At 41.6% G+C, this 20541-nt stretch overlaps 1 protein-coding gene across 2 annotated transcripts in view; it reads left to right on the top strand.

Annotated features, from left to right (window-relative positions):
- Nucleotides 1-20015, top strand: part of fndc4a (fibronectin type III domain containing 4a) — a 29283-nt gene extending 9268 nt beyond the window's left edge. Inside the window, exons 3-6 of one of the 2 annotated variants that reach the window (XM_069655802.1) lie at nucleotides 1215-1419; nucleotides 11307-11396; nucleotides 15193-15326; nucleotides 18314-20015. In XM_069655802.1, coding sequence (XP_069511903.1) covers nucleotides 1215-1419; nucleotides 11307-11396; nucleotides 15193-15326; nucleotides 18314-18355 — 471 coding nt within the window. In that variant the 3' untranslated portion in view covers nucleotides 18356-20015. Of the gene's footprint in view, nucleotides 1-1214; nucleotides 1420-11306; nucleotides 11397-15192; nucleotides 15378-18313 lie in introns of those variants that run through there. The other variant, XM_069655793.1, reaches the window with a different exon arrangement.
- Nucleotides 20016-20541: the final 526 nt, after the last annotated feature.

Raw genomic sequence — 20541 nt, 5'->3', positions numbered from 1 at the left:
AACATGAATGATAATCTCTTCGCTGACAGAAGTCCATAGAGGTGGCTTTGTGAGCTCAGCAAGTACATCACTTCATATCAAAAGTTTGTCCAGCATACTGAGTACACAGTAGCACGTACTGTATGCAAAGATGTATTTTAGTCCTGATGCATCTTTTAAGAAGCCCTTAGAGCTTCACTTAGCATGCGGAGAGGCTGACTAAATCCCGCCTTCAAGCCTGAAGTCAGTATTAAACCTGGCGTGATTCATCAAGAGAGAACAAGGACACCGTGGGAATAGCTTCTCATAAGTTTGTCAAGCTGCCAAGCTGCATTCCTCTGGATGAAAAGATTTCAAAGGCTTAAAAAAAAAGGAAAACTCATTGAATGCTGAAACTGAATGACAAAACAGCATACGCTGCTGTAATCATGTTTATGCTCTCTGCATCTTCAAACATTACGCGGCCATTTAACTCGGCTGAATGGCTGCGTTTCACCCGAAGATCTCTCCCCAGGGCTCTTCATCATGTAATGCGGCTGGATTTGAACACGTCTGGTAATTACCTTGAGTGTGTAAGGCTCTTTAATCATTACATTATTCATTTTGCACAAAGAGTTACGAAGCTTATTTTACTTCAACTCCATGACTCAAGCAGGACTATAAAAAAACATGCAGAAGACGACATCTGGCCCAAAGCCACTTCAAATGTAGACGGACTACAGAGCACGCTAAGAGGAGAGCTCTGCGTGCAGGCATAATCCCCATAATTCCTTGGGTCTTGACCGAGACACTGAAAGGTCGAAGACAAATGTGCGACATTGAAAGCGTCTGTGTCAACACTTGCCGTCTAAATTAATCAGAATATTGACACCACAACTTTTCAATTTCCAGACAAGACTCCATATGGTGCAAATGAAGTGCCAACTGTTAACATAATAAAGTACTCAGCGTGTCGCTCTGCAGCACCTTGAATCTTTTCTGGTTGGTCACCTCCGTCTCACGTAGAGCCGCATGATTGTGCTCAGCTTTTTTATGTTGGAGGGACTTTGAAACATTTTTTTCCTGTAAAAGAGCCAAAAAAAGCACGACTGTCTTCCTAAGGGACACGTTTACAGAGCTGGTATTGCTTTGGGGTTACCATGGTCCCACTCAATTAACTATTGTATTATTTATTGACTCGTTTATCTAATCAAAAGATCAATTCTCTTGTTTTCTGTCCCTCTTCCAATCCCCAGAGGCAGGAGGGCCACATGCAGAGATTCATTCGGGAGGTCAATACCACCAGCCGCTCGTGTGTCCTCTGGGATCTGGAGGAGGAGACGGACTACATCATCCAGGTCCAGTCGATCGGCCTCTACGGGGAAAGCCAAGCCAGCAAGAAGGTCCACTTTCGCACCCTCAAGAAGACAGACCGCTTCCCCTCCAACAGCTCCAATCAAGGTAAGCTGCTCTGCGATATACTGTAGGTACAAATATTCACCAATGGCGAGGTTTGTGTGTCCTCAAAAACTCAAAGTCAAAACTTTTGCAAAACCTTATTTTAAACAGGATACGCTTGGCTTTTTGTTTTCATCATAAAATTCATTTAAATATGCTAACAGGTATTGTTTATTTAGCCACAGATATAATGTATAGCTTCCTGCTATGAGACACTTATATAGTTCAAAACGGTGCATCCACCGTAGCACCCGGACACGACGAACCCTCTCAGGGCCCTGCGGTTAGGAGGACAGAAAGAAGCAGAAAAAGAGCAGGGGTGGGAGGGAGAGGAGCAGGTTTGAATTTATGGGAATGCCAGTAGAGGTGCTGTTGAGGCGGGTCCTGCTCCTGAAACTTCAAGATATAGCATCAATAATAGTCTACATACAACATACAAGTTTGGTATCCTAGCATGCTAACAACGGCAATGCTAACATGCTAATGTTTATCAGGTAGTTCAGCTTAAGTGGATGGTTTTTACGCTAAAGCATTGAACGCAGTACAGTTTTGCCCTGATAATGGTGGTACATGAAAAGTCAGGAAATCATTAAAGTCATTAGGATTCATCCTCTGGGTACCAGGACTGTCTCTACCAAATTTCACAACAATCCGTCCAATAGTTGAGGGCGGCCCAAAGTGGTCGACCAACCATCGCCCTTATTAGCTGTACGTGTCAAATGTGGCCAAATTAGGGGCGCCGGTCCAGCTCAGTGGTTACATTGTGTGTCCCATATACAGAGCTTACAGTCCTCGCTTGTTGCCTGGGTTCCACTGTCCTCTCTCTTTTTCAATAAAGACATTAAAAACTGTCGCCAGATTAGCAAAGCGGAGTCAACCGGTAATCTAGCGTGCTAATTGACGTCCGCCCAATATGGATTTGCCATTAGAGTTATTGAAATATAATTGCAGAGTTGTTTCAAATTGAAAGTTCATTGTAATTAATTAAAATGAATCCCTCCCAGTGTGGTTATGAACTTATTATTTCTATGGCACAGTTATATCAGGCGTTTGGATATATAGCCAATACCTAGGAGTATTTTATTGTTTGTTTTGGTGACTTCATGCCATTTGGTAATATTCACAAAAATCATCATTTAACCTCCAAGTATCGTGTCAGTTCAGTATCTCTCCCCAAGTCTAAAAGATGCTCTAAAGTTTGTCTAAATGCAGTTTCACTCTTAAGGCCACACTGGGTCACTGCAGCAGTTTCTTCTCACTCTGTTACGTAACCTTAAGCTCTGCTTTTAATTCTAAGGTATATGGTCTGCCATGGGCCTTTTTCCCGAGGCCCAGACAGGAGCAAACCCATTACAGATGCTCTCCCTGTTGTTGCTCTAAAGCCTCTTCTGGCTGTTGAATGCTTTTAAGCGCCCTGACTCTGAAAATGAGGTACAGTAAAGGCCAGCGCCGGCATAAGTGCGAGTAACCTGAAGCCTCCTCTCGGAGCATCTCTCTGGGGGGGCTCTATGTTCGCTCTTCTTGCAGGTTTATTTTCTCCTGGAAACCAATTCATTATTGACAGACTCTTCAAGCGTGGCTGCAGGCAAGCTGCTCTGAATTTATGCAACTCCATATCACTCCGGTTGCCTAATCAGGATTCTGACACGCACGCTAAAACACTTTTGGATTCAGTGTCTCGGCTCAGCTCATGGGCTGGAGGAATTATGAAGAGCGTGACCAACGGAGAATAGGTTCAGTAGCTCTCAATTTCCTGCAGCACAGATGAGGACAGAGTGAGAAAAACCTATTTGGTTTATATCATAAGCAGAAAGGGAGAGTCTGCCGTACAGAAGAAACCCCCTCTGCTAATCTCTGCATTAGTTCAGCCATGCTTATAGGATGAGTCAAATATGTTTACTCTTCAAATAATGTCACCTTGTGTTTGACATTGGTCTGAGAAACAGGCCTTCAGATTAATTTCCCTCTGTTGTGTTATGGTCAGGTTGAGGTTGTTAGTGCAGGAAGTGCTGACGCAAGCGAATCATAAACGCTTCTCTTCAGCTGACTCAGGTTTGCTACCATTCCTCAAGCTGGCACGATCGGAGAAAGAGAATTCAAGCTCAAGTCCAACACGAGAATCTGTCCGCTGTCCATTAAGCTAATACTTTTATTACGGTTTTTCCCTTCTTCCTCACACTAAAAAAAACTTTTCCTGTACTTATTTTTAAAGTTAAAGCAGTGGATTTAAGGAAGCTAGCTTACCAACAACATCCGAGCAAAGTGCTGAGCATGACAGGACTTAGAGCCAGCGCCGGACTACTTTTCTCTTGGAAAAGATTCACTATGCAACATTAATCCCCCTCGAGTCGTCCAAGTGGGTCAGAAAAACAGCCCAGTCAGTAAACGAGCTTCGTTTGTGCGACTTTGTTGTTTCCTAAGTGATGAACCAATCAGTGTCAGCTTTCTGTAAATCTAATGCCGTCTAATGCTGACTTCTCTGCCCCAGTTTCAGCCTCCAATCACTTCCATTTCCTTTCCTCTGAAGTATATTACTCAGCTTGTCTTTTCTTGTGTGGCTCTGTGGTGCGGTGTATATTTACACTCTGATTTCATCAACAAATGTATCGTGGATGCAACTTTGTTCACACAGGACTGAGTGAGACACACGATGCCCCCATGAAACTGGAAAAGACCCACACACACAAACAACAACAAAAATAACACGTAGCAATAAAGCAACACTTTTTACCTAAAATAACGTCTTCAAAACATTTCAGTGGCGCACTCACATGTAACAGGAGGAATGTAGCATCATTCATTCCCACTTCACACCCTGACTGCTGCTTTTGGCACCATGTAACTTGGGTTGATCGCCCATGAGAAGTGTGTACACGTTACAACATGGCTTTCTGGCAGAAATCAGTGAACACAAACTCTGTAATCTCAGTGCAGACATCCTAACAGAGGCAAAGAGACAACAGAGGACTTGGTGGAAACTTAGAATATAAAGAGATTCAGTAACCAGGCAACAATCTAGACGAGAACATGGTAGTGAGAATGAAATGTACTCCAAAACTACAGTGAATTACACACAGAGTAGCTTCACTACATCTTCACGAGTTAAGCTAATACTGAAATATATCAATACACTGATTAACTGAATATAAGCAGATTCATTTATACAAAGATAAGGTACAAGCAACCTGACCATTTGGACATCTGACTCGTGTTAGCATGCGCAGTGTTGTAGCAAGCTAATGTTGTAGCAAGCTAATGTTTGCTGTATTCTGAGGTTTCAGAAATGCTGGTTGGTTCCTGTGCATTTTAATCCTTTCGATAAGAAGCAATTAATTTGCTTATGGTAACTTCCCTTTCTGTTTTTTTTCCATCAGCTAATATGGCTAACCTTAGCCAACAATATACCATCTTTGTTTACAAAGGAAGACTACTGTTAGACTTTTCTACTACGTACTCCTTCGATACAGATCTGTTTACTAATACTAGTTGTTCCAGTACCTCAATTGCTCACCTGAGGCATGCTGCTGCTGAGACTCCGCAGGGTGGTCAAGTGAGCAGTGGCATCTTAAATCAGTTGGGCGCCCTCCTTTATCAGTGTTTTGCTAATAGCCCCACAACAGCTCCAGAGGGTTCAGCAGTGAATCCTGGCGTCCCAGGTTCACCCCCTAGATGCCATCTGCTCACCTGGGAGCCCAGGTGGTGTGTTTTCTCGCACCTCCATCTCACTGAGAAGTCTTGCTGTTGATGTGGATATGAAGCTTCTGCAGCCTACTTCAACTGGTCGGACCTTTGCTTTCCATTCAAGTTGTGGGGCGTCGGCTGCAAGCTCAGCGTACCTCCGTTTCTTGCGCTCATAGGCCTTTTCCGCTGCATCTTCCCAGGGCACTGTGAGCTCAATGATGTAGACCAGCTGGAGTGAGGCCGACCACAGCACAAGGTCTGGTCTGAGGCTGGTTGGTGCGATCTCAGCTGGGAAACAGAGCCTCTGGCCAATGTCCACCTCCATCTTCTGGTCACGTGCCCTGCCGTCTGCGGTCTGGTTTGCCCCTCACCTTCCCGGAGAAAGGCTATTGTAGGGCAGTGGGATAAAGGCCCTGATGCTTGTCTAGCACCTGATTGTGCCGCCAGGTGTAACGGCGTTGGGTGAGGCTGGTCTTGCAGCCTACTAAGATGTGTTTTAGTCTTGCTCGCGTAGGGCAGAGGGAGCATGTGGGGTCTTCTCCGTACCACTGGCTGGGATTCTAGACGGCTTTGATGGTGAAGCTCATTTTGAATGTCTCGGTTTCCCACAGCTCTTTCCAGGAGATCTTTTTCTTCTCTATGCCCTCCCAACTTATCAACTGCCCTTGCTTTGCCGGCTTATCTCTTCCACCACAAGCTTGCGTCTCTGGGATGGAGGAGCCTTGTTCCAGGCTGGCGTGCTGGTCCTGAGGCCTAGGCCGCCTCTGCCACATTGAACTTGGCCCACGATGTCCCGGTGGTTGAGTGCTGCCTTTGCCTGCAGCTTCTGATGGCGTCCATTTTCGACCAGTAGCCAAGGTGGGGGCGGCTTTGGCCATGAGTGGGTCTTGCGCCATGAGATACACTTTTATTTTAGCCACATAAATACATGTTTTTTTAAAGTGTTCATTTTAAAGTTCTGTCTTCTTAACAAGCTTTAGCCCGCTCTGAGACGATGTCTACACTATTTCCTCCTAAAATAACAAAGTCTGTTTTCTTCATAACTTTAATGCACCTTAATCTAATGTGACATTTTTCTTCAGTATCCCGCGGCTGACCATTGTTGCCTAAAAGCCTTTTTAATCTAGCCCACTCCCGCGTCACGGAGCCATTTCAGAGATCCTTTGTCACAGCCAAGTGCCTCCTATTGAAACTAAATCGATTTGCGGTCTATACCAGGCATTTTCTGAGAGCCGGAGATACCCGCGAATCAATAATGCTCTCATTTTTTTCCCTCGATGAAATTCTCTTTGATAATGTGATTACATATTAGTGCATACGCCTCTGAATGTACACCTGGTCCGGCCAGATTTAGAATCCATTTATTTCATATAAAGCGTTTCCTGGCAGGATGCTCGGCGTGTGATGCCGAAGAATTTGAATTTAAAAAGGCTTTAGTGGATTTTTTTGTTCCCAGGATCAATATGCCTTACAAAGGTCTATTTCAATTCCATTAGTCCATGGACAGCTTTTAATCAGAGTATATATTTACGTGCTTCGCCCGCCCTTTAAAGTGCAGCATGTGTTGTCAAAGGAAAAGGTTTCTGGCTGTAAGATTGTAAACTTGCAGAAATGGATCAACAAGAAATGATTGTTGTATGTTGTTAAATTAAGCAGTAACTTCCATCATAATAAAGAGATTCTGTGATTCTCTCTGGATATAATTGGGTAAAATGAACACGTAAGCATGAACAGTGATGCCACAGTCAACACAAACATCTTAAATCATGTCGTCAAAATAAACCCAAACAAATGAAACCGCTCACATTGTTACCTGCTGCCACTAAGCTGTCAAAGTGTTTCACACCTGGGAGAAACAAAGGAATAAGTTCTGAGGATGAACGCCCTGAGCAGCCAAACCTAACCGGGTAGGAGGTCCCCTCAGACACAATTACTGTGTGATGCTTCAAAGACACGTCAGGCTGTCTTTGCTGAGTCAGAACATACACCCAGACTCTCTTATTAACAGCACAGAGACAAAACCTACGATACACACTGTTTGATCCCTGCCAAATATTCTTAGGACTTTCACACTATTTCACACTTTTTAGTTCAAGTTTTAAATATGTAGGCAAGCTATATTTTATTGCTAAACATGACCTATTTACAGTACAGGTTTCCAGCTGGGACTGTCCAAGGTTAGCACTGGTCTGAGTCCCTACCCCCGCACACTTAGGGGAGATTTTATTGTATTCAAGTCCAAAGGAGAAGCTGTGGGTTGTCTTTGTGATTCACAAGCAGTGGTCACAGCTGTAGTTTCTTTGTGTAAAGTGAAGAACTAACTCTTAAAGTGAGAGCATGTAAATTAAAACATTTTAACATTGGAACTTCATATCTTGAATTTAACAAACCCATTTCTGTTTCTGGTCAAGTTCAGGACACATTTTTATGTGAGAGATGTTTCTGATGTTATAATTCAACTGTAATTTAAGGGTATAATTTGTAAAATATCAGCGTTAACATTTCTAAAAAATATATCATACCAAATGTTTCCAACAATGCTCAAACTAAGAGAGATCTTTATTCAAGGTAACAATTTTAATTTGGTTGTCTGTCTTCCGGGGAATCGCAGAAACATGATACTGAGGAAGGAAGTCGGAGAACTGTTTACATTTGGTCACATAACTTACTGATATTTCTTTAGAATGAAATGATACAACACTAAAAAATGTGACCAATGGTAATGTGACTAAAACTTTTCAAATCAGTACTTCATACTTGGACATTGATGTCTACCTGAGTCTTGTGAAATAGATCAGAATGGAAAGAAAAGTTTTGTCACTATAAAAAACACATTTCCCATGATACCTTGCTGCAAAATCTTCGAAATAAATATAACCTTTGTTTTGACCATAGACTGTATTAGAATGGAATTAGATGGACGACATGACAGCTCCCTAAAAGTGAAGCCAAAACATTTGGAGCGCCCCCTGCTGACTGGCTGCAGTATAGGTCATACAGTCCGCCTCCTCCATGTTAACAGATGGGACATGAGTCAAACTATAAAATCAAAATACACGCCCGATACATTTTTCTCAAACATGGTTTCTGTCATTATAGTTAGTTATTATCATGCTGATTTATGTCCAAGTGTTCATTCTTCTGACAAGTTTATTTTTAATTAGTTATTTGATGCTGTCAAAAGGATGATTGACAGCTCTGTTGACAAGTCCGGCTCCTGCAGCCGATCTGTTTCAGATTAGCAGAGTAGAGGAGGATAGTGAGAGGAAACGTAACTAAAACAATCATTACAGTCACTGAAGTTTACATATCTGTGGACGTCTGCTTCAGACCAACAAGAAACTGTTCTGCTGTTAAACACACCGACACGTGGCATCCTTGCTGTTTTTTTGTCGGTAAATTGAGCGTGTGTGTTGGTTAGTCGAAGCGGCGACGGCGGGATCTCTACCCCCCAGACTCTGGCTCCAAATGACTGCCTCAGGGGTATTTTGACTTCACTTTTGTACAATGAGAGTAGATGGAGACATGCCGTCCATCTTTATATACAGTCATTGGTCTCACCTAATTGATTCTGATTTAAAAAAAATCTATTTATTTTTGCTGCTTCATGAAATCATCAAAACATAACCTTTGTTTTGACTATGAGACCCCTAGAGGCAGAAATGACAAGTGCGTGTTTACCTCCCTTTTTAAAGGCATCAGATCAATTTAGTTTTGATTTAAAGCTGTTTCAACATTTTTACAGTGTAATAAAAACCTAAAAAAAACTAAATTGCTCAGGCTCGAGGAGAAATAACAGGAATAAATCACATAATGTATCTTTGTGCCATCAGAACAGCCCCCTTGGTGAGTTGTTACACCGTTTCCCGACACGGTTCACAGCCACGAACAACATCTTGGGATTTGTGGAGAGAAGAAGGAAGGTCGACTAATTATCTCAACACAAACTGTTCTGGTCAGTGAAGGCAACACAATCTGCTGCTTCTCCTCAAGCAGAGAATCACACAGCATATTGGAGAGCGGTAACAACATGAAATATGTATGAAATAGCTTAGAAAGACATGTTATTCAGGTCATCCGGAAATGCTGTTCTGCTCGCTCTGTGGTATGAAACCTGCTGCATCAAATACAAACATTAACACTGCGAAACTGAACCTTAGTTCATTAGATCAACTCGGAAACTGCAAACAGGAGCCAGAGGTTCCCTCGGAAAGTGGAAAACTAGGATACCAAAGCCTCAAACATTCATTACTGAAACATCCTTTCATATGCTGTCATTATCCCAACACACCGACTTGTAATATTTCAAGGCTGAGAAATAACTAAATCATGTCAAGATGTAAAACTCATCTCCCTCAAAGATGAAAAGTTGAAGTTTGTTGCAGCAGAAATATCACACAAAGAGGGAATAGGTCTCGACTTTCTGAGAGGACTAAAAAGCCTTAAAGTGTTTCTTCATATATGCAGTAGAAGAAAGTTTATGACTGAGTGGGTCGGGTTCAGACAGAAAGGGGAGACGTGGGATTAATAAACTGGAGGAGCTCTGACCTGAGTCTTGACCTGACATTTAAGTGTAATGTGCAGCCTGTTCAGCTCTGTAGAGCTCACCGTGCAAAGGGAAGATGCTGGACATGATGAAGGTGGATGTTCAGGCTCTGAAAGGATGAGCTGGGAGTCTTTTGAATCTGTCTTAATACACGACCACATGTCATGCGTGGGTTGAGTGAATATCTTCCTCCTGGAGCTCGTAGGTGAGGCGAGTTTAAATGCACATGCTACAAGTATCCCTTAGCAAGGTAACATAGCCTACTTTTAGCAAATAGCTAATACAGATGGGTAATTTTTTTCAGTAAGACATATAAGATATATTCATGTAATATGAAAGTATTTTTGGATAGCCGTGAGAGGCTTTCGAGTTCGCCCTGATATATGTTGTTGTGCTAGAGTTTGTCTCCCCCTAATCCCTACAACAGAAGTGGCTAACGCCAAGTTAGCCTGACCCACAGTCACAACGGCTACCAGGATTCTAACTCCAGTCTCCTATGTTATGAATATCTACAAGTGCAACCACTTTAAATGTCGGGATATATTTAAAACACTATAACACCTACGTGGCTGCACAGAGGTGCAGTGGTTGATGCTGTCGCCTTACAGCGAGAAGGTTCCTGGTTCGAATCCCAGTTCGAACAAATTGGGCCTTTCTATGTGGAATTTGCATGTTCTCCCTGTGTATGCGTGTACTCCAGGTACTCTGACTTCCTCCCACAGTTCAAAGACATGCTCATTAGGTAAATTAATTACTCTAATTTCCCAGTAGGTGTGAATGTGAGCATGAATGTTTGTCTGTATGTGTGATTGACAGGTGATCAGTCCAGGGTGTACCCCGCCTCTCGCCCAATGACAGCTGGGATTGGCTCCAGCCCCCTGTGACCATGAACAGGATGAGCGTTATTGATAATGGAAGGATGGATGCACTTTATTATCATGTACATATTTGAAATTGTTAGTGTGAACACATCTTCCACTTCTCTCTTCCAAGTTCACATGTAGTCTCCTCATAAAACAGGTCTTATTACATTTTGCTAAATTAGCATAAAGCACAATTTTTGTGATTTGAAGTCATATTTTATTTCCACTAAGAAGTACCCCACCCCCTTTCATCTCTCCACTCACATGCCCTTACACACTACTACCAAGACTAAAAATGGTAGCATCATAGTTGACCCCCCTCTCTTATATCTGTCATGTGCAGAGAGCTGACAGTTCGACGTTTGGGGGCCGGTTTCTTGACAACTTGATTCACTCAGAGAGGCAATTGGGATGAGTGGTGCTCTGGAAGAGTTCCATCCATGCGGGTAAAGAGATAGTTTGAAGAGTGGAAATCGGCCCAATAGTCAATCCACTTAAAGGAAGATTAATGCTACAGGGTCATGTGGGAAAGTCCACCACATTTTTTTACTACCACAGTTTTTGTGGAATGGCAAAAAAAAAGTTGTGAGAGATAAATGTCAAGCATCAGACGTTACCAGGAAAACCAATACCTATACCTACCTTGTAGAGGTTATAAATTTCAGGTTTGCTGAGCCATATGGATGTTGTTTCAACTTTATATTAATGTTTAAGGCCATTGTTTGTAATGTTGACTTTAATATGTGTATATTCTGTCCCAAGAGTACGTATTCACCTGTCCTCTCCGTCCTCTCTCCCAGATGACCCCACTGTTCAGGGCCTGGACAAGTCCCGACATCTACAAACAGGAGAGATGATCATAATCGTGGTGGTGTTGGTCATGTGGGCAGGTAGGTTTTTAATCTGTGTGGATTGAGTCTGGTTAATAATGGAGAACCAAAGAGCAGAAAAAAACACTGTAAACCTATTTGATGAATCAGCTTCTCACTCCTACATGTGCAGTTTTCTGCCTCATAAGGACTATCTTGGTTGTTTTACAAAATAATGTTCTGTATTTGTTTTGTTGTTTTCGTCCTTGCTTTACTTACTGTTCACATATTCCCATGCATTAATAACTATTTACCAATGATTAATTAAAATTTTCTAACAGTAGTGATTTTAGTCTTGTGTTGACGAGCCACTGTTTGATCAAATCTGATCAAACCAACACACCACCACACGCCCTGATAAAACAGATCAACTGAATTTTTGAGTGTTTAACTCTTAATGAATAATATCTAGTCATGTTTCTTTGCCCAAATTTTCTCTTTCATTTTTGCATATATTTTCATTAAAAATGAATCTGAGAGAGAAATAGTTTTAGACCTAGTTTGTAGGGGCTTTAAGTACGATAAAGAATGTTATTACACAGCTGTGCTAAATACTTCATTCTGATTGGTAATTTCGGCATTCCGAGGTCTGTTATTTCGCGATAACAGACCATTGCTATGAAGAACAGACAGTTGTTAGGGATTCGGCTTTTGTCACACAATCGGTAGGACTAATTGTAATCATATCAATCAGAAGTCCGGTAAATTTGACTTCCATTTGTTTACAGAGGAAAAAAGAGACGACAATTCAGAGAGAAAGCAATACAGGTTAAAAGAAAATGTCAACAGACTCTGACAGTGACGAGACAGAAAACCTCAATCAGGTGCTGCGCTGATTAATGCGTCCCTTTCACCTTGTCTTACTTCACCGTCAGTGGAAATGTTTCCATTTAATGTAAATAAAAACCGCTAGGTTAGCTCATTTTAATGTGAGTACTAACAGCTAGTTTCTCATTTTAACCTGAGTAAAAACAGCTAGCATAGCTCATTTTAATGTGAGTACTAACAGCTAGATTAGCTCATTTTAACGTAGGTTAAAACAGCTAGTTTAGCTCATTTTAACCTGAGTAAAAACAGCTAGCATAGCTCATTTTAATGTGAGTACTAACAGCTAGATTAGCTCATTTTAACGTAGGTTAAAACAGCTAGTTTAGCTCATTTTAACCTGAGTAAAAACAGCTAGCATAGCTCATTTTAACGTGAGTACTAACCGCTCGGTTAGCTAATTTTAATGTGAGTAAAACCAGCTAGGTTGGCTCATTTTAATGAAAGTAAAAATAGTTAGGTTAGCTCATTTTAATGTGAGTACTAACAGCTAGGTTAGCGGATTTCAATGTGAGTGCTAACAGCTAGGTGGGTAAGTAAATAGACAAAACCCCTCCACTTTGCGTTGGGGTCCTGCTCACCCTGTCGGGGTTCCATTACGTGATAACAACCTGCTCATCATACATTATCCCTTACAGAATTCTGCCTAAATATCACTGAAGCTGAGCAAACGTGATGAGTTTAACACGAGGACACCAATGGATCTTTTTTCCTCAAAATGTCATCTAGCTGTAGCTTAAGCATCTGATTAATGTTTTATCTGTAATACCATCTGTCTGTGACACTGGCTCTAACCTTGTAGCCTTTCAGGGTCACAATTTGATCTTTTAAAGGTAACTAAAAGGCCAAATGTAAATCCAATAAAGTCTTATATCTATAAATCCAATGCTAAGCATCTGATGTTATTGAGCAGTTGTTTCCATTAGTGAATTGACATCAAAATCCTGCCTGATAAGCTGAACGATAATTGGACTCATCCAGAGGTTCTGCAAAATGTTAAAAGTCACTGTCAGCCCGAATGATGTAGACTAATGGTGCACATCTGAGAGGTTTCACAGCGCAGATTGTCTTGTAGCTACATCAATACATCGACACACTAATCAATAAGCCGTCATCCAGCTCAAGACCTACAGGTATAGGGTCCTTATTTAGTGGATGTTAATAGTCCATAAAACTAAGTAACACGCACTCAGAAATAAATCACCTAACACCCCGTCCCTTTCAGGCTTTGTTTCACATCAGTGAGTCAAAACAACATCACGCTCCTCTACATCCCAGTACGAGTTTCTTTTGAGGAAGCGTGCTGATTAATGAAGTGCTGAGGCACAATGAGAGGTGGCACATCTGACAGGCTGCCAGGAGCAGGGTTTCCCTCCCACGAGCAGCAGAGTGAGATGTTAAATAATACTAATGAGAGAAACCAAAGTAACACGGAGGCTGCGGAGAGTGGGAGTGAAAGACTTAAAAACACCTCGTGTGGCTTATTCATAATGGACTGCTCATTTGAGAGCAAACACCTCCACAAGTTCATAATCTGCATAACATAGTTTGTTTATTTCTGAAGTTATTTCTGTTCTTCTTATTTTTATTTAATCAATTTCAAATGGCTTATTGGCCTGAAAGTTTCAAAACAATGTTGCCACAGCATCTATGCTGCTTTCCTTCGCTTGATGTAGGGCCGTAAAAGTAAATATATTTATAAAGTAATCAGGTTATTTCTAATATGATTCAATCTAATCTACTATGGAAAGATATTCATATATTTTTTCAAGAGTGAGGTCTTTTACTTTTAAAACATTAATTATTGATTTCAACTCAGATTTCGTAATGCTTTCCCTGAATGCCTGCCCTTGCAAGAAAATAGTCCCAGCTGGTGTTTTGATTTCCTGTGCTTGTGCTTAAATTGTACGCCTGCACACTTAACAACTTTGTATATAAAAAAGTGTCTTGAAACAGTGGATATAAGTTTTTAAAATATAGTGAAAACCTAAAAGAGGGGGTATTTTTAAGACATATCTATAATGTCACAATGTTGGATGTCCAGACTAAACTTAGGTGAAGTTTCTGATCTGTAAGTAAAAGTATGTTGGAGTAATTCCCAGGCTGCTGTGAATGCCAGGTTTCAAACAGTTTTTTTCTACATGCTGCACTTTGTGATGTCACAAAGTCCTTTGGAGAGCTGGCCAATCAGAAGAAAGCGGGCTTGTACGGGCGGGGTTTCTTAAAGGAACAGTGCTGACTGAGTTGTTTCAGGCAGAGGCTGTATGAGGGCCTGCACAGAGAATTTTTTTTTTTTAACTGTAAATTATGCTAAGCTATTCCACAGGCATCACAGAGTGAAATATGAAGCTTGAAATTAGCATAATACCCACCTTTAAACAACATCCCTGAAGAGAAAGGAAGGGTTACTTTATTATTTTACATCCACCTTTACAACTAACTGTCACCTAAACAGTTTGAATGCAAAAAACACAAATGCTTCTGTAATTAACCACAAAACAAACCAGTGGAAATGTGGAAATTCCTGCCATGACTGTCTTTGCCATAGCACAGACTCCATGCATGAATAATAATTTGATAAGGAGATGAATTAGGCCATGCTTCTGAGTATTTCTCCCAGCTCCCAGTCGTCATTATGACCGAAGATCAGTTTCTGAATATTTAACGAAATTATTCTCATAGAAATTCACAACCTCGGTGAAGCAAAGAAGTTGATTGTAAGCGTGGAGCGTTCATCCAAACTGGAAGCAGAACTGCATCTGGCAGATTGTAAATGGTGAGAAAAGCTAACCCCACGGAGAATTACTGTCTTCCAAGCTTCCAGATGAAGACTCAGCCATCGCACTCCCTCGGGAGCAGAATTCCATTATCCACATGGCCTTTCAACGTGCGCGGCGAGAGGAAGCGGTGACATGCCTGAGAGTGACAGTGACTGAATTCCTCTTTTGTGTGTGTGCGTGTGTCTGTGTGTGTGTTTCTCACCTCCTGCCAGCTGTTATTGCCCTGTTCTGCCGGCAGTATGACATCATCAAGGACAACGACTCGAGCAACAATAAGGAGAAGGCCAAGCCGTCGTCGGAGAGGAGCACGCCGGAGCACCACAGCGGAGGGTTGCTGAGGAGCAAGGTGAGCACGTCTTCACTCAACGAACACAGCCTGACGTCTCCATCACTCTGAATGAATGAATCTCCTGCATACTAAACACACTCTCCTGCTGTATCTGTGACATGAGATTGTCTCCGCTGCTCCGCTGCTCCCTCCTCCAAAGCTTCTTTCAGCAGTTGTACGTGAACACAAACACAAGCAGCGGTGTCCCCATCCAGATAAATCACTGCTCTGTTCTGACAACACATGCCTTTTCACAGCACATTCTGACACAGCAGGAGAAGCACAGGTGTATCTAATAACATTTACAATGTTTTTGTACCTGGAATCCACAACAGGGTGACAGCTCGCACAACACCAGGACCCCAGAGCTGAAAATAGAATAGAGCCATTTTATTATTTATACCTGTGCTTTCCCGGCTGAGACCTGGTAAAATGTCCTTGCTGGATGTGTACAGTCGGGAACAAGTCGTTTTCTTTTCTTCTGTGTTTTTATTGCAGACATCATTTCCTCCAGTGACTAATAACATGAATGTAATCTCTTCTGTGCGCTCGGTAACTCCTGCTTGCCAGTAAGTGCTCAATTCACAGCTGCAATCTGGTTATACTGGATATTAAGATGATTGCAGTGAAATACAGACACATCTGTCTCTGCTGTGCAGGCTGGGAAACAACAAGCTAATGATGGATGTGAGAGGATGTTTGATCAATAACCAAAGTATAAACCAGTGTTGCTGGGCTGTGCTCAGCTGGAGGAAAAACTACTAGAACCTTCTCTCCTGTGCTTTAGGCTTCTGCTCATTCTCATAAAAACATTACCAGCAGATTCACCTCCCCATGTTGAAATTGCTTGGCATAGAAATTATATTTATATGATAAGTGCTATTTCTAATTCCCAAACCAAGGACAACAAATTGTTACCGTTATCACTGTTGCAAAAAGCCCTAAATAAAAGCTTAGTTTCATAATTTCATCTTTTTTAAAGTTATAATCTCGAAGATCTCAGTTTCGTTCTCTTTGGCGGCATCTATGGCGATAAAAGGTAATTGCAGCAGCACACTTCCCAGATATCCAGACAGTGTTGCATGTGTGACGTCCACGGTTGTATTTTCCTCGCTGACGGCCGCTTGCCTTTATCTGAGCGTCGAATTTGTTTCTTTTTCTTTGTTATTTTCACTTATTTTTGAAGTTGTATCTGTAGTCATCGATCTTTTCTTTGTTTGTTCAGCCATAGTAGATTACTGTTTACTCGCAACACTTGCAGAGACCGGAAAAGCAGCCGCTTAGCTCCGCCTACCCTCTCTGGCAGACCAACCACTGCTGGCTGATGGGAAACGCGTCACTAACTGGGTGCCGCTTGTGACTTTTTCTGCGAAAGTCACCACAGACACCCAGTCTCTAATAATACTATATACTGCAAATGCAAAAGCTTTCATCAGTCGGCCACAGGCTCAATCACCATTGTTTTACCTCATTCAGCAATAGTAACTTGACAGACATTTATTTACATGAAAATCTTCAAGATTATATCTTTAACTGTTATTTTTGATCAATTTGCACATTTCACTACAGTAATATAGATCTATTATAGAGCATGCCATATGTAAAGGTGCACCACTTTTGTGTATATTTCCCCGAACACATTACAACCATATACGTTGAGAACAATTAGTTTATATACAGTTGGAAATCTTAAAGGCAACCTCTATATTTGGAAAATGATGTTGTACACAGCTGGTTTAAGGGTGAAGCCCTGGGATGCTCACTGGTAATTTAAAGATGGACCATCCATTATCTATACGGCTCATCCTGTTCAGGGTCGCAGGGGGGCTCAGCCATCATTGGACGAGAGGTGGGGTACACCCTGGACTGATAAGCCAGTCAATCACAGGGCTGACACATAGAGACAGACGCTCACGTTCACACCTACGGGCAATTTTAGAGTCACCAATGAACCTAACGAGCATGTCTTTGGACTGTGGGAGGAAGCCGGAGTACCCAGAGAGAACCCACGCATGCATGCACCTTCTACTTGCGAGGCGACAGTGCTAACCACTGCACCACCGTGATGTCCTAAAGATGGACTATTTAAATTAAAAGTCACTGGCGCAGCTTTGATTGTATGGAAAATGCCTTTAGAGAGTAATATAGCAGACGGCAGACCTCTGCAAAAACATGTCCTTCTCTGGTTCTACTATTTATAGGTTTGTGTTTGTGTAAAATGAACTTTTGTTTTATTGTAAACAACATTTCTCCGACTTCCAATTGAAATATTCCAATATTACCTTATATTTGCAGAAAATGACAACTGGTTAAGATAACAAAGAGATGCAAAAAAAGACATTTTTTAGACTCGAATAAAGCAAAGAAAACAAGTTTGTTCATTTTTAAACAGCTGAATACTCAGGAAGTTTTAACTCAGGAAGAGTTCACAAATCAATATTTGATGGAATAACTGATTTTATTACAGCTTTAATGCGTCTTGGCGTTCTCTCCACCAGTCTCCAACATTGCTGTTTGGTAGAATTCAAGCAGCTGGGCTTGTGACCGTCCATCTTCCTCTTGATCACATGCAGGAGGTTTTCACGGGGTTCAGATCTGGATTGGGCTGCTGATGACATGAAGAGAGAGATGCTGATAAGGAACATTTGGAGTGCTCTCTTCATTTTTTCCAGAGCTATATGCAGTCGAGGGTCTGTGATTGAGTTCATGACTAATGTATAATCAAAGTCATTTACATTCAGGGTCGACCTCTGGCTAGGATATCACTTAAAAACACTTTGAGTTCTCTTGTTTAAATGAGCTGCGGGGCAACGGTTGTTGGATTTCTCAGTGTGTTATCTTGTATTCCAGTTCTTATTAGACTGTTGGATGTTGATGAAAGGTTTCTGTCAGAGGAGTTCTGATGCTGACTTCAAACCCTCTCTAGTATCAGTCAATAGTAACAACAACAGTGTTTGCTGATCAAAGTGCTTATTTAACCGTGATCTTCATTGCTCTCGTTGCAGTTTCACCCCTCTGTGCCGTCGATCAACATCATTGAAGTTTGACAGGATGGAAGCCAAAGTTTAATTCCTCCCTCTCTCTTCTGCCATCAATGCACTTTGACCTTTCTCACTGACGAGGAAACGAGCTGAAAGGAAGTCAACTTTCTGCGGGTCGTCATCAGAGAAGAAGGTCGACAGAGGCCGTCTTGCAAACGACACACATGCATGCACACAGTATTTGTACTGACACACTCAACTGTAGGGCCAAGAGAGCTTAGGCTTAGTCTTTAGCTAAGTCTGCCCTTAAAGTTTCACTGGTTGCACCATCTAGGCTCAAGCCTTCTTCTTGCTTACAATAGATGAAAATCTTACGCCGAATCAGGGTCAGGTGAAAGTTCCTGACTTCTCAATAATCTTTTCACTTTTTCTGTCCAATGTTTCTGAACAAAGGCGGCCAGTCTGTGGAGTCATTTACAGACTCTTCTTCTCATTTGGCTTCACGTAGAATCACTTGATAGTTAGCTTTTTGTGTGCTGGCTGAACAGCTGTGTATTTTCTTACCTGAATTGACCTTTCTTTTTCTTCAATCCTCCATAACGTTGCTGCAAATGACAAAATATTAGCTACAAATGACCCAGACAGCAGAAGAATTTAACATCCTAGCATCATAGCTGCCAGACTATAGCTAAAGTCATCGCTGGCCGATCAAAAGAATCCCCAGCTAGCTGTAAGCTATCCTGAGACTACCTATTTAACTTTGTTAGCGACTGTGAGCTAACATTATGATGTCAGCAGAGAAGAGTGAGGACATAGTGGTGGACAAAGAACTTTGCTGTTTGGAGTTACTTTGAAAGACACAGGAAGTGTCAGCTGAAGCTAACACGCGTCATATTGTGCTGTCGTTTTTAAAACTAGGTTTAAGTTTGGTTGGTGCAATCTACGTGACGTCCATCCCAAACTGGTCACACGACTTCTCAGTGACGACCACTTTGTGCATCCTGGTCCAGATACACAACCCCACATGTACACACCCTGATCCCCACAGACACACACAGTACAGTCCAGTAGCTAACAGAAACATATTCCTGCAGGTTAATAGAACATGAAGTGTTTTGCCAGGTGCTTGGTGAGTTATTGCAATACAGAACACACGATACACTGATCATCTCTGGGAGGCCTGAATTCATGACTTTAGATGTATTTTTGATATCGGCATGTGCGACTAGACTCACCTGTTGTAGACTCTGCTTTAAATAAATCATCTCTCCACTGCAAATAGTGTTAATATATTGTCTCACCATTATTGTATTATTATGTGACAGCTGCAGGCAGAAACACATGGATCCAAACTTCATTTGTAAGAAAAAACACAACATATCTAATGTTTTCTAATTGTTACAATTCAAAATGTCACTTTCTCTGTAACATAACATTGTATTTTTTCATATTTCATACATAAACATGTCTGTACATATGTCATTCATTGACTAAATGAAGTTGCATGCAGGTCATTTGCCTGTAGAATAGCATTTAATGTGCAATCGAGTTTAGATGCCAAAACTAGAGAAATAAAGACGAGTGCAGAACTGTGACGCTGTTAATGTTTCTGCTGTTTTACCTGCTTTTAGATCAGGACACTTTCTCTTAGCATCCACTACATCTTGTACATTTCCTGACGATTGTATTTCCTGCCGTGTAAAATAAACCTTCTTTTGATTGTCCCATGAAAATGTGACAGAGTTTCTCTCCCTGATGCATGAATCCCGTCATCAGCTGTCAGAAAGGTGCATTTGTGCACAAAACGCTCGCCAAGTTGAATTACAGAAAGTGTTAACGCAGGTAACACGATCCAAGAGCTACAAATGAATCAGGAAGTAATAAAGTAGTTAAATGACAGTGAATTACCTCCCTTCATTTTAAGAAAACGCATACAGTGCATAACAAGTGATGCATTAAATCCTGACGTGTATTTTGTGCACAATACTGCACTTTTTTTTTTGCTTTAACAGAATTTATTGTTGCACCCTTCCCTTATGGGAAACATCTAATCATAAATATTCACCTTATATTTCCCACATCAGCATGAACATGGTTTGATTTTGTGATTGCAGCATAAATAAGGCTTTTAATAACTAGCCACTTTTACACTGCCAGGTCAAGGCAGGATTATTACGCCTCTGTTGCACCTCGTCTTCAATGCAAAACTCTCAGAGGCTTAATTGTGGGGCGAAGTCGTTCCACCTCTGGGC

Source organism: Semicossyphus pulcher, unplaced genomic scaffold (assembly GCF_022749685.1).
Source record: "Semicossyphus pulcher isolate SPU_LCO1_2020_fin unplaced genomic scaffold, fSemPul1.0.p SCAF_11, whole genome shotgun sequence".
Classification (NCBI taxonomy): domain Eukaryota; kingdom Metazoa; phylum Chordata; class Actinopteri; order Labriformes; family Labridae; genus Semicossyphus; species Semicossyphus pulcher.
The sequence above is the reverse complement of the archived record's forward strand: the minus strand, read 5'-3'. Positions and strand labels throughout refer to the sequence as shown.